General features: G+C 40.9%; 1 protein-coding gene across 1 annotated transcript in view; it reads right to left on the bottom strand.

The window, feature by feature from the left end:
* GADL1 (glutamate decarboxylase-like 1) overlaps positions 1-14,073 on the bottom strand; it is a 77,254-nt gene that overhangs the window by 35,603 nt on the left and 27,578 nt on the right. Inside the window, exons 11-13 of the mRNA XM_009879242.1 lie at positions 12,354-12,553; positions 8,118-8,169; positions 3,277-3,366 (exon numbers count right to left, since the gene is read on the bottom strand). Coding sequence (XP_009877544.1) covers positions 3,277-3,366; positions 8,118-8,169; positions 12,354-12,553 — 342 coding nt within the window. The remainder of the gene's footprint in view (positions 1-3,276; positions 3,367-8,117; positions 8,170-12,353; positions 12,554-14,073) is intronic.

Raw genomic sequence — 14,073 nt, 5'->3', positions numbered from 1 at the left:
CCTGCTGTGTATCATCCCAAAAGACGAAGACGTAAGACTGGATGTGCACAGAACTCCCAGTTTCCCTGGGTTACACAGTAACGTACCATTTATGCCGATCTTTACGTCCTCACGGTGATGGTGTTTCTCTTGCCCTAAAACACTCAGGTGTCAAGTCAAATGATGAGCTTAGTGGCTGTCACACTTTTCCTATTGCCTTTCTCATTTACATGTTAGAGATTCTGAAGAGAGCAAGTTTTCTACCTGAAGTCCAAGGCCCCAGAATTTTAAAAAAACAAACAAACAAACACTGCAGGAGAGGAAGAAAACAAAGCACAAGCTTCTGAGACACAGTTTCTGTAGGACAGCTAGAAGACTGACATCAGAACCGGGTACCACTGCAATTCAGTCAGCCCTGACACATTTCCACAAAGTGGGCCATGGAAGCTGGGGAAGAGCCGGTTGAAAACCTTCAGGGTTATTTTGCACAGGACTATGTAAATTTTTCACAAAGCTGAGGACTTGAGATCAGAATTACTTGCTTATTAGCTTTCACCAGCACTAAAACTCATAGCTATCCTTAGAAGACAGCATGTTATTCTGAACAATATTGCTGAACAAGCAGTTCAATAAAATCAATTACTTAAGGGATTTTGAAGATACGTTTCCTTAATTATTGTCAGATATGCAAAATGTTGTGCAAAAAGACCAATTGTGAATTAAAGAATTTTAATGCTCCTTTTAGTGAAATGATGGGATATTCAGGAAGTGCTTGCAGTCAAGAAAGTGTACACATCCCCATCTGCCCATCAGTGGCATAATGCAACCACCTCTGGCAACCAGGGTGATTAGGGGACTAGAGGGTAAGTCTTATGAAGAGAGGCTTAGGGAGCTGGGGCTGTTCAATCTGGAGAAGAGGAGGCTGAGGGGAGACTTTATTGCTCTCTACAACTGCCTGAGAGGCAGCTGTAGTGAGACGGGTGTTGCCCTCTTCTCCCTAGTGAATAGTGATAGGACAAGAAGGAACAGGTTCAAGTTGCACCAGTGGAAGTTTAGAATGGATATTAGGGAAAAATTCTTCACCAAAGGGTGGTGAAACATTGGAATGGGTTGCCAAAGGAGGTGGTGGAGTCACCTTCCCTGGATGTGTTTAAAAAACAGCTGGATGTGGCACTTCAGGAGATGGTTTAGTGTTAGGGTGGTGTAGGGCTGTAGGTTGGACTAGATGATCTTAAAGGTCCTTTCCAATCTTTATAATTCTGTGATTCTCTGCAGTCTTCATCTTATCACTTAGACCTTGCTGATCAGGATGCATTCCTTCTTCCCCAGCCAGGTATTTCTACTGATTAATATAATATAATGACTATGTTGTCTACATTAGCAATGTTAGAAAAAATTGATACTAGCTGGGAGTCATGTCAGTCTTTATTTTTTGTCACCTGGTGCTGTCATCTCATCTGCTCACTGATATATGTTGTGCCCCAAACTAGTCCTCAGCAACTAAAAAGCAAAGCAACCCAAGACCTGCCCTTGTAGAGAATCAGGGAGGTGAAATAATATGTTTTAGTTGTGCACCCAGCTCATTTTTTTTTGTGTCCAGAACGTCCTAGAAGTGTCTAAAGCAACACACCTAACAACGGTCATTTGTTTTTTCCTCTGGGAGAGAAATTTGTGCCATTCAGTGCCTTGCTTTGCTAGGGAATTTTGGTCTGGTTTGTGGTGGATTTTTTTTTCAGGCCTTTGTAGGAAGGAAGGAAACAGGTTATGTTTTAGGATTTGGGATTTCTTAGTGCTTCATTAGAGGCAGCATAAGAATCAAGAAAATGCCACATTACTCATAAGAATGAGTGACTGAGATCTGCAGCAGTGGTCAGTTCTTGGGAGAAGTGGCACGCAAGCTCCCGCCAAGTTTTCTCCCACAAAATTTGCCTTTCCAGCATCAGTCTACCCATATCAGTACATAAAATAAAGCTAGGCACATATTCCCCCCCACCCCAACTGGAAGCACCATAGAGCAGCAGAGCACAGAACCAGTAAGTTACACTCAATAAGCCACTTACATTGTAAGTGCTCAAAGCCATGTTGTCCTTCCCTCTTCCGTCCCTTCCATAGCACAATTAAATCAAACAGTGGCAGTTGCAGCATTACTTCTTCTCATTGCTCCTTTCCGAATCTCACTCCTCCATGCATAGAGGAGCTGTTATGCAGGGGTATGTGTGTATATCTATATATACACATAATCCTTCACTCAAATGAGAGGAACGAAAGCCCAGTATGAGAGAATCGTAACTCTTCCATGCACAGCAAATGCGAAGCCCTTGTATCCACACTACACCTATTCATGGTTTTGTACTGTAGAAGTTACAGACACTTTCCAAACAATACAGACAGGGTTAAGGCAGACCTCATCCCTAAAGACACCAGCATCCAGCATAAATTGAACACATTTCCTGCAAAATGAAAGCTGATGAAAGGAGAGCAAATGTTATAGAAAGCATGCATGTATATATAGTCTGTATAGCATGTACATATAGTATGTACACCATATGCAAGCATGTATATGGCATACAAATCTATGTTAGACTTTAAATTTATAGTAGCAAATTGTAGGAAAAAATGCAGAACATCAAAGCTGCTAGAGAATGGAGCAAACAATGAATTAAATTCAATAGCTTATTCAGTAAAACATAATACCATGGTGTCTCTTGGCTTCTTAATTAAGTCTTAACTACAGATTTCCCAACAGTAACTTCAAAATTTTACAGCTGCTTTTTTTGAGATGTTCATGATTTTCTACTGGGATGGCAGAGAGTTACCAAAAAACTCATCAATAAAGTTTTTCCCACTGTATTCTTGTCATCTATGAGTTGCTTAACATCTGAAATATATTCTAAAGCACTTACTCACCTGCGTTATCATAGATTATCATAGATAATGCAAAACAAGTCCAACGACAGTATTAAGTGTCTGAAACAGGTAATGAATACTCTATCTAGAAAGGAGATGCAGACAACTGTTCCTCTTCTCTCAGTTCTGCCAGCTGCTAACAGCTTTGATAGCAAGCTGAATACTTGTAAATGCCTGCATCTCTTACATTAAGAAAAAAAACAAAACAAAACCCCAGCCCTGTCTAAACAGAAAACAAACTTCAATCCTACCAACATCTATTTAAGGATTAATTCCAATTCTAATGGTAGGTTAATGGCAAGCAAAGCCAATGGCAAGCTAATTCACATTCTTATATGGTGCACATGTAAATCAGTAAGCTACAGATGACATTGTCCATGTGACACTCACCTGGTGTAGCTTCTGCTGAAATTCAGGTCCATCCTCGATTTTTCTTAAGCTTGGTGGAATGTACCAAAAGCAAACATTTGCATACTCCGGCTAAACAAGAAAACAAATGAATGCTTATGAGATGTAACAAATGGGACAGGAATATATATTGTAGATCAAAGAGCTCTGCTATTTTGGGGGAGAGGAAGACTTTGGAGTTTATAACCTTTTTATTAAAACTTCTTTCTCCACCTCGCTTTTTGTTTTCACTTTTTAGAACTAGAAATAGTTCTCCTATCACTCATTTCTCTTCCTGCTGCCAGAAAAAGGAAACCTGTTGGGGGTCCTTCTTCATTTCTTCTTCCTATATACATAATTCAGCCTTGCTTTGCTCACTAAAAACTTTGGTTATAGTTAGGGGCATAGTTGTAGAGAGACATGGAGATGTAGTTTGGCAGATTTCAAAACTGAAGCAACTTTAAAGAGAAAAGGTTTTAGTGATATTTTTTTAAATGGAAATTTCCTATGATGCATTTTACACAAAACACACCTAATCCACTTTTGTCACCATTAACACCTGCACACTTTTCTACCGAACAATGCCAAACTCCTCTTATATCATATATCACACAGAACACTACACAGTGCTGGAGTTCATGCTGCCTCTCTCATTTTCCACATTTCACAAGAATCTCAGGACCCCTTGGACAGTATGTGCCATATCCTGGATGTATCTTGTCCAAATATCTTAGCAGGCCTTTTAAGCAAAGAGTTTGACTCCACATCTCTGCTTCCCTCCAGAGAAATTTTGCCTTTACACTCAGCAGAGAGCTAGCTGCAAGACTCCCAACAAAAATGGCTGTTCTGCAGTCATTAAAAAATAAGGTATTTTGTGCTTATGAGCTTTCTTATATGATTGAGAAAATGTTCCCAGCAGACCAGTCCAGGGTCTCTCTCTACACTTCCTCCTCATTTGGAACATTTTTACTTTTCTAGCCTGTACAGATAGCAACAGCATGAGGAATAGATGTGCCTTCTAATCCCATCCAACACTATCCATAAAACCACCCAGACAATCTCAACCCACATCATTTGCCACACACTATTTAACTGGGGTCTAGATTATAACATAGATTATAAACTCACACACTCCCTTCTCCTCCCACATGCTATCCTCATTAGTACTGATTGAAAGAAAAAGAAGTTAAAAGGGAGCTTGATAGCTGTGTCACACTTTCTCTTTGCCCCACTGTGACTGTGGCTGCTATTACAATCCCAGGCAGTCTCCTGAACAAGGAGAGCCCACCAGCTGGGACACATTCTTTCATGAAAGGGCATTGAGAACTGCTCATATTATTTTCCGCCTCGCTTCAAAGAATGCATTAAATACAATTTAATCATCAAGATAGGAACAGAGCTGCAAACCTGCCACCTGCTGCCACTGAATGAAATAAGGCTCAGCTCTTAAAGTCCCATTCCTTTCCCCAAAGAGCATGCATTGAGCACACACGTAAACACAGACCCTGAAAAGGCAGCGGCTTCCTCAGGAGCACAAGCACTAGCTCACTGTTACAAGGTTTATTTTAAAACTATTTAAAATCAGTTAGCAGGAGTAGGCAGATGGCATATATTACCATATTGCCATTGCCTATATTGCCTTCTTGATTATCTCAGCTTCCTTTCACACATCAAAAGCATCATCCCTCTCTGAAAATACCATTCATTCTAGAAAAACTTAACTACCCCCAGCCACGCTTCACTCTATTATCTTGTATCAGCTCTTATGCAAGCAGGTTAGAAATTATACCACAGAAGAGTTCAAGAAGACTCAAGTGCAAGTGGCATTTCCAAGCCATGGAGCAGTTCTCACTACAGAATTTCCCACACTGCACATATCAGAGGATCACCTTTCTGAGTTTCTTCTCCAAAGATCAAGTTCCTTTTGGAAAGGGCTCATGCAACTGGGTCTAGCTGTCTCCCAGCAGTCTTTGTGTCAAGGGTTAGGGCTGGGTGAGACACTAAAGTCTAATAAACAGTCTCCCTCCCCAAAGGGGAAAGTAAAAGACAATCAGGCAGAGAGACATATGGATCGGTGAAGAAAACTAATGCAGCTTTAATAAAACAGTAATAGTACTAATAAGAAAATAATGGACATAATAAAATACATACAAAACAACTATCGAATCCAACCCTCGCCCCAAAAGCAATCACCACTGATGCTGCAGAATGGGCAGGTACAGGGGAAGTCTCAGACTCAGCAGCAGAGGGGAACTGGAAACGGAAGCTGATTCAGGAACTCAGGATCAGGTTCAACAACAGAAGCAGCATGCATCCTGGCCACTGAAGAAGAGGGCATAACCCCCATGATCCCTCAAGCTTTATACTAAATATGATGTATATGGAATGAAATACTTTCGTTGGTCAGGTATGGGTCACCCATCCTGTCTGCTCCTCCCTGAAGGTGCAACTTTTTCACTTCCCAGCATTCCAAAGTGTCACACAAGATTTGGCAGTGACCTTGGTTACTATAGCAGCAAGTATAAGCAAGAGCCTTTCTGCATACCAATCCCTGGCGGTAACAGTATGTATCAAGCATTATCGCTTCTAGTTGCAGACACTGTCTGCAGAAACATGCTGTTACCTTCAGAAAGCGCAGTCACTTAGAGAGTGAGCTGAAAAGTAAAAACACTGAACAGAATGGTTTAGCTCAAATCAGGATGCATTGAATTCTCACTGCTTCTCCCACTGCACCGCTATAAACTTCTTCTTAACCCTTGCTCAGCTTCCATCTCATAGCCCACATAACAACCCTCCCTCCAACCTCACTTTTAATCCAGATGTCCTGTTCCTGCAGAAACTAAATAGCAGCCTGGGCTCTCACATCCACAGTAGATCTGGCCTCTCTGCTAAGCTCTACAGTAGCAGAAAATATAGAGCTTTTCACAGACCTACCACCTCATTAACTCCATCATGTGCTGCTGGCCCTAAATTCTTCACTGCATGTAAAATTTCCCAGTATGCACTTTCAAATTACTTTTCAAGTTAAAGGGAAAAGTTTATATTGTGTTAATAGTATAAAATATTTTTTTTTCTATTTTATATTTCTCCTGGCCTACCCTGGAATGCTCATGGCATCAGCTAGTGTAAAATAAATCTGCGTCATTATGGTTTGTCAGTCTCCATGTGTTGCACTTACTTCATTTCCCTTCCCCCCCATCTGTTCTCTTCCTCCCCATTCTATGCAGTCAGTCTTTCACACACGTGAACACTTTCAACAATGCAGAAAGTGTTTCTAAAAGTGACAGGTCTTTGCAACAGATATTAGCCTTACTAACCAAAGAGCTGAGGATAGGAGGAAAAATGGTGCTTTGGCTCTGCCTGCTTTACTCCCTCTCCTCTAAGCAAGATCACCAAGAAGTAATAAGCTGACAGGTTTAGCAAAGATGAGTGAAAAAACACAACATTTGGGAATTTTTTAGGAAAATGGGTGTAGAAACAGAATTAAAGAAAAAGAAAAAAAGGACTTAAATGATGAAAAGTCATTTTTAAGGATCAAAACTACAGAATCACAGACTGGCAGGCATTGGAAGGGACCTCTGAAGATCATCTAGTCCAATTCCCCCACCAGCGCAGGATCACCCAGAGGGAATCACACAGGAACACATCCAGGCAGGTTTTGAAAGTCAACAGAGACTCCTCAGCCTCTCTGGGCAGCCTGTCCCAGTGCTCTGTTAATTCTCACCGTAAAGGAGTATTTCCTTATGCTTATGCTGAAGCTCCCGTTTTCCAGTTTGTGACCATTTCCCCATTGGGGGGAAATGTTGTTAGGTTTTTCTTCCATCAGGTATGTGATTGTCGTAAGTTCAGAAGTTTGGGAGTTCTGGAAACCACTGAGAAGAGTCTGACCCCATTCTCCTGACACCCACTCTAAGTATTTCTAAGCACTCCCTCAGTCTCCTCTCTCCAAGCTAGAGATGCAGCTCTCTCAGCCTCTCCTTGTATGGTAGATGCTCCAGTCCCCTCATCATCTTAGTGGCCCTGCACTGAATGTTCTCCAGTAGATCCTCATCTTTCTTGAGCTGGGGAGCCCAGAATTGGACACAGTACTCCAGGTCAGGCCTCATCAGAGCAGAGTAGAGAGGGAAGATAACCTCACTTGACCTGCTGACCACAGTCTTCTTCATGCACCCCAGGATGCCATTGGCCTTCCTGGCCATGAGGGCACATTGTTGGCTCATGGTCAGTCTGTCATCCACCAGGACTCCCAGGTCCTTCTTCCCAGAGCTCCTCTCCAACAGGCCAGCCTCCAACCTGTACTGAAACGTGGTGGTATTCTTCCCCAGATGAAGTACTTCAGACTTGCCCTTGTTGAACTTCATTAGGTTTCTCCCTGACCAACTCTCCAGCCTGTTCACATCATGCTGGATGGCAGCACAGCCTTCTGGTGTGTCAGTCACTCCTCCAAGTTTTTATATCAACAAACTTGCTGCGGGTACACTCTGTCCCTCTGTCCAGGTGACTGATGAATACATTGAACAGGGCTGGACTCATCCAGCACAGTCTTAACTGTAAGTCTGGCAACCATTATTTTTTTTTGCAGCTAGACTCTTTGCTTTCACAGAAAAGTGCTCCATCTATACCCCCTAGACCCATCTATACCCCATCTAGACCCAGCAGCTAGGAAAATAGGTAGAGTCATAGTAGGGAATACAGAGCACGTTATGTATGTTCAATCATATCTGTGTATCTCAACACATAAACTTATTAAAATATATACTTCAAACGCAAATTGGCAATTTGCTAAACAAAACAAAATCAGACACCCCTTTCCATAACAACAATTTAGTTCCATTTTCACTTACTTCCAAAAGAAGCTGGAATCCTTCTCTTTTCTTAATTTCCTCCACTAGGTATCTGTAATCAAAAATGCAGAGGTTTAAAGCATAGAACAAAATAATATATACAGACAACAATAACAGCAAAGGTATTGAACATATACACACTTTTTACCTCCTTTTGTTTTTTCTTCCCTTTTTCCCCGCCCTGAAGAAACCACAGAGTTAAATCTCATTTCTACCTTCTGTGAAAATGCAGTAGCTAGCAGTTCCTGGAAACAAATGAAGGCCAGCCAGGGAGCACGAGTAGAGGCCAAATTCTGTCCTCAGGCACAGATTTTCAGTGGAGCCACATGGCACAAATTGATCCTGTTTGCATCAGGCTGTGAACCTTCCCAATGCAGATTTCCACTGATGATGCTCTCTACAAATTAATTCCTCCATCTCTTTTTTTATCCCAAGCGCTGATGCTGTGCTGCTACGTTATTTCACGGTCACACTGACATCTCTTGCAATACTACTGTTGGCAGGACCTCTTAGTTTAGCTCACAATTAAAAAAATTTTATGTACTTTAAGCCCTGCAATTTTCCCAGTACTGTCCTTGTTCCACAGCGTACATGATAACTCATGATTCCATTCAGTGAGCCACTGCTGACGCACAATAATCCCTGGGCATCCTACGCTAACAATGCACTGAAATAGGTATTTCTTTTCTCTCTCACCCTGTCAGTATGAAAAACATAGAGGCCTTTAATAGGAAGATGGATTTGAATCAAAACTTTGGATCCAAAGAGCTTCTACTTTTTTTTTTTTTTTAACACATGACCTCAATTTTGCCACAGCACACATCACACAGCAATTCTGAAGCTTGATGTAGCTGGGACTTCTCTCTTTACTTCCCTTGCAAAAGCCTTCCTAAGGAGAATTCTATAAAGAAATCACCTCAAATTCACACAGCTTTTTCCATTTCAACAGAATTTTACTCTTCTGCACGAAGATTTTACTGCCTAACAATACTAGAAATGAGACAGTTAAACTACAGACTGTGTACAAATCTGGTCTTTGGCAGCATTTATTTGTAATTTTCTTACCTGCAGCTGCATTACTGGTCACCATACAAATAATACTTTTACCCACTACTTGAGGAAGAAAAATATTATCATAATAACCTCCCTTGGTGCTATCCACATGCCTGAAATACGTCCCCAGAGGGACACCTTTAGTACAGTTGTATCTGCAATGCCTGCTATTCGCAGCCGTGCTGCAGAAACAGGTTGGCTGGGGAGGCAGTAAACAATACCCTGGATATTTTTCCAAACAGAGCATGGGGAGTTGTCCCACTGTTTATCATTAACAAGTATTGTGCCTGTGACTCATCACCTCGTAGCACACAACCCTACAAAACTGCTGTGGTAGGGTGCCAGTTCCCACGGCATGCAGCTTTACAAGTTGCACAGCGCTGTGCACCGCGCCCAGATGTTTCTTCTCTCTGTAACAAGTCGAGCTTCTGGGTCTTTTCTGCCATTACCATTTAGATCCTACTGTGTGCATTTGATTGCTACCTGGCTGTTAATGCCCACATTATTGTTTAGGCTGAAAGAGGGGCATGCTGAAAGGAAAGCAGGGGGCTAGATATCATGTGAGTGTCTTGGGGGAAACTCGTTTCTGTAGGGGAATTGTCTTAGGTAAAACAAGCTCAGTGTTTTTGTCCAGCTGATTAGAAGATACTTCTTTGTGCAATATCCCCAACATTGAGCAAAATCAGCAGGCTATTCACAAGACAGTGACCCTTTCTTTTGAGGTTTTTTTTTGAGGTCCTGAATTGTTACGTCTATTTTACAATGCTTAATACTCCTCCCTCTTACCCTAAGTGCCTTTTTTATTATACCACCATCTGACATAGGATGTCTGATGTCGGTCAACCTCACAACACTGTTAATCATGTTCTTAACTACATTGCCAATATACTAAGAAGGCAGCCATTAGAGAATCTATTACCCATGATTTATCTTGCCAGGACCATTTGATGGAAGTGGAGCAATTTACTCTGTGCATCTTTCCACAGCTGACAGTGGAGTTTTTATTATGTTGTCACAGTTGTAGAATGTTGGAATGGTTTGAGTCTCAGTGAGGACTGGAGTGTACAGAAAAGTGGTAGTTACTATGATTAAGACTTGCAGAAAATCAAGGGTGGAGATCTGCAGCGAGAGTAGACATATGTCTGCTAAGAGTGGGTGTCAGAAGAAGAACCAGGCAGAAAAACTGCAAAGATGCTGAAGCATAAAATAGATTTTTTACTATTGTATTCAAAAACCAATTTACTTATATTTTCTTTTTTAGTGTACTTCATAAAGCAAGATCCTTGTGTCAAAAATATGTGGAAAAAATATTCTGAAGTTATCAGCAGGATGCTTTATTGTATTTTAAAAATGAGCCTTTCCAAATAGGTAGTATCACAATGTTCCTCAGATATCTAATAAGCTAAAAACATTATTTATCTTCAGAACAAGAAGAAATTAATGGAATAGCCAAGTAAAATTTGATGCAATGGAAATATATGCCTGCAGTCAACCTAAAACCTTTGCAGCTCTGCCCGGTCATGGGGAAAAAAAATAAGTAATATTACCCTAAGTTATACAGTCAGTGGACCAGTTCCAGAATTAATCTAGGTCTGCTCAGGAATTCTGAAATCCTGTCTTTGCAACATCAAAGTAACACCTACTGTAACAAATCAGCAGAAAGGCTGCACAGATGTTGAGTAGTTAGGAAACCTGGCATACTGCCCAGTAAACCTGATGTCTCAGATGCAAAGTGCCCATGTCCACACAAACTCAAGAGAGCAATTTAGCTGCTGTAAAGAATATATTTCATCAGATAATGACTAAGAATTAAATTTCTCCTTAAAGAAAAATAAAAAATAAATAGGCACAACCAAATCACTCCTTAGAAGCATTACCAGCTAAATCCTAACATTTAAAGAAAGTATCGATCCCAGAAAGGTCATTAATCACTACACTCTCAGTCAAACAACCTTGGCCAGTGACCTTGGCAAAGCTGAATTCTCCTACTGATAGCGGAATGGATTACTTACTCTGTACAGACACAGAACATACAATGCTTTGGAACAAAAAACAAGTTGCAATTTAACCAGAAGATATTAAGGAACACTTAACCAGCCAAGCAAAAAACAGCTTTAAAGAAATAAAATAGAGCAAAAAGTCACAGCTTATTTGGGCTTTTCTGGGTTTGCTTCTTTCTTTTTATCCCTTTCTAATCCAGTCTGGGTTTAGGTCATGGATATTTTTACCTTCTCTTTAAGTGACTGTGTAAAAATGAGACTATTCCTTTAATTTTCACTGGAGTAAGCATTCAATTATTTTCAACTTGCTAGTTCATATAAAAATAAAATGGCAATATGATATGGGTGACTGCTTTAAAATATTAATGATCTGACTCATAGTAGTGTGTAGCTAGCCCAGGAACTGGTGAAGATTTCATTATTGTTCGTCTTACATAAATTCTGAGACACCATCGTTACTTCAGAAACACCTTCCAGCAAGAATTTTTCAGAACTTACTTGTGAAATTCAGTTTGCAAAACGAAACACTTAATAAAATTGAACAGGGTGGGCAAGGGAAGATCTCAAGAAAAAGTTGCTTTGGTCCCTCACAGAGCATCCTGTAGGCATTAAGAAGTTCAGCAAACTTGTAGAGAAAAAACAAGCAGCATCTTAAGAACAATATGCCTTCATAAACCTCTACTACTTCCTAACATTAACAGGGCCCTCATAGGAATTTCCGCACATCATCTACTTTCTGTGTTTCCATGGTCATGATGAATGAAGCGGGCAGAACAGCTAATCCACTTCTTGCTAGGCACAGCTCAGAGCCTGGCACATGGGGCTGCTTCTACATCAACACCAGAACACACAGTTATGAGTTATAAGAGGATGGTATCAGTAAATCTGTTTTATGTCTTGTTCAGATAACATAAATGTTAAACAATGTAGACTGATAGTCTAATTTGGACTTCTGTGTTTACCAACATCCATGCTTATTGCTCTAAGTAATAATTACTATTAAATATTGTAGTAAATGTTATAACACTGATCATTACTGCTATTACTTCCTCCTATCATACACAAACACAAGGAGATTGGAAAGAAGTTACCATGTGGCCTGTTCCGGGACATGGAGTATCAGCAGTGTCAACACTTCAGCGAATTAAACAGACGAGACACATTCAAAGCTGTGAGGCAGTACCTAGCTAAAGCCAGTGCCCTGTTCACTCTCTCCTCCAGGCCTGTGGTTCCCAGGGCTTTCCACATCAGCCAGAACTTGAATGCATCCGGACGCCTGCTGCACTGAATAGACTTGTCACCAGTGTCATAGCTGACATCGTAGAACTTGACCTGCTGAAACAGGTAGGAGGCCTTGGCAGAGTAACACTTCTTCAGGAGCCCCTATTAAAAACAACAGAGACTTAAGGCTGTTGATGAGCATTTTCAAACCTTTTTTATCTTTGCAAGCCAAAGCCCCTTCTTCCTGTCTGTACTAAGTGTTTAGTAAAACGGAACTGGATGCAGAGGAAACTATCCAGAGCTTATGGTGTGGTTTAAGAACACTGGATGAACCTGAATGCAGGGAAGTCAGCAGTGACAAGGAAACTTTTCTTCATAATTTTACTGAAGAATTGCAGGTTGAAGGGAATTGTGATTCAGATCTCAAGAAACCATGGGAGTGGGTACCACAGAAACAGTTGTCCAAAGACACACAGGGATGGGAAAGAGGGAGAAGCCTAAGTGCCCTGCTCCAGTCTACAGATTGGAGGAATGGCCCTGAGGAACTTCCTACACGTTCACAAATGCCTCCATCTATTCCTTCTTTGACAAAAAAACTTAATATATGGCATAGTAAGTTGCAGGTAGGGAGGATTTTAGCTCCAAGAAATAAATGTTTAGCCCTCATCAGAAAATAAAGTAATGAGGATTTAGCATAGACTATCCGACTGTTGGAGGGGAAACACCATGAGGAGATTAGTACAACCCTAATTTTTATCTCTTTTCACAGCTCAGGTAATTTTAACATCTGAAAATAAACCTCAGAAAAGGTACTTGAGCATACCCTAATTCAGGTTTGTTAATTATTTTTTTTTATTCAGCAATCTCCAGCCTCCAATTTCTGAGAGGCTTCCCCAGGCAGAGATGAGCAGCAGAAAACAGATAAAGATCAATGAGTAACACGGCAAGCTCCAGCAAAGAACAAAGCTGGGAACCAGAAAGCACTGAGGCTTTTACAGGTTAAAACGGTGCAGGGGAAGAAAAGAAGCACACAACTTGCTATTGGCTAAAGAATGAAATATTGAAGTATGTGCTGCGACACTATGAAGCAGAGAGAAGGGCTGGCAGAAAGCAGGTTACAGAAGCAAAGATGAGGGCGGCAGAAAAAGTTGTAGATTTGTCAGTGATAGTAAAAGGGGGTAAAGGACGGGGGAAAACCACACGAGAAGGACAAACCACAACCTATAAGATAATATTAGAATTGAAGTTCAGATGATGTGAAAAACATGGCTACAGCATCTGATTCAGACCTGCAAACATGTACTGAAGTGAACAAGAAGTCTGCCGTGCACAAGAGACCAGTGAACCGAAGTGGACAGCATGACAAAAGTTGCTAAACAGTATCTTGCAGAGCACAATTGATATTCCAATTCAACATCGCTCTTCAATCAGAACCTACTTAAAGACCATTTCACATTTCATCCTTTTCTCTGCATGTGCTGCAAGTCTGACTTTAAAACAGCAGCGTCTGACATCACTCTTAAAGCACCACATTCATATAAGAGAATTACAGTTCTTGATGTATATTATGATACACTACTGGAACTGGCAATAAAATGGAGACAAAAAGGCTAAGAAAAAAATCCCAAAGATGAAATAATCCACTGGCATACACAGAGTAAATCTCCCTCTCCTAGTCTTTT

The sequence above is a fragment of the Apaloderma vittatum genome, unplaced genomic scaffold (genome assembly GCF_000703405.1).
Source record: "Apaloderma vittatum isolate BGI_N311 unplaced genomic scaffold, ASM70340v1 scaffold2922, whole genome shotgun sequence".
In the NCBI taxonomy this organism is placed as follows: Eukaryota; Metazoa; Chordata; class Aves; order Trogoniformes; family Trogonidae; genus Apaloderma; species Apaloderma vittatum.
This window is presented reverse-complemented; position numbering and strand designations above follow the sequence as displayed.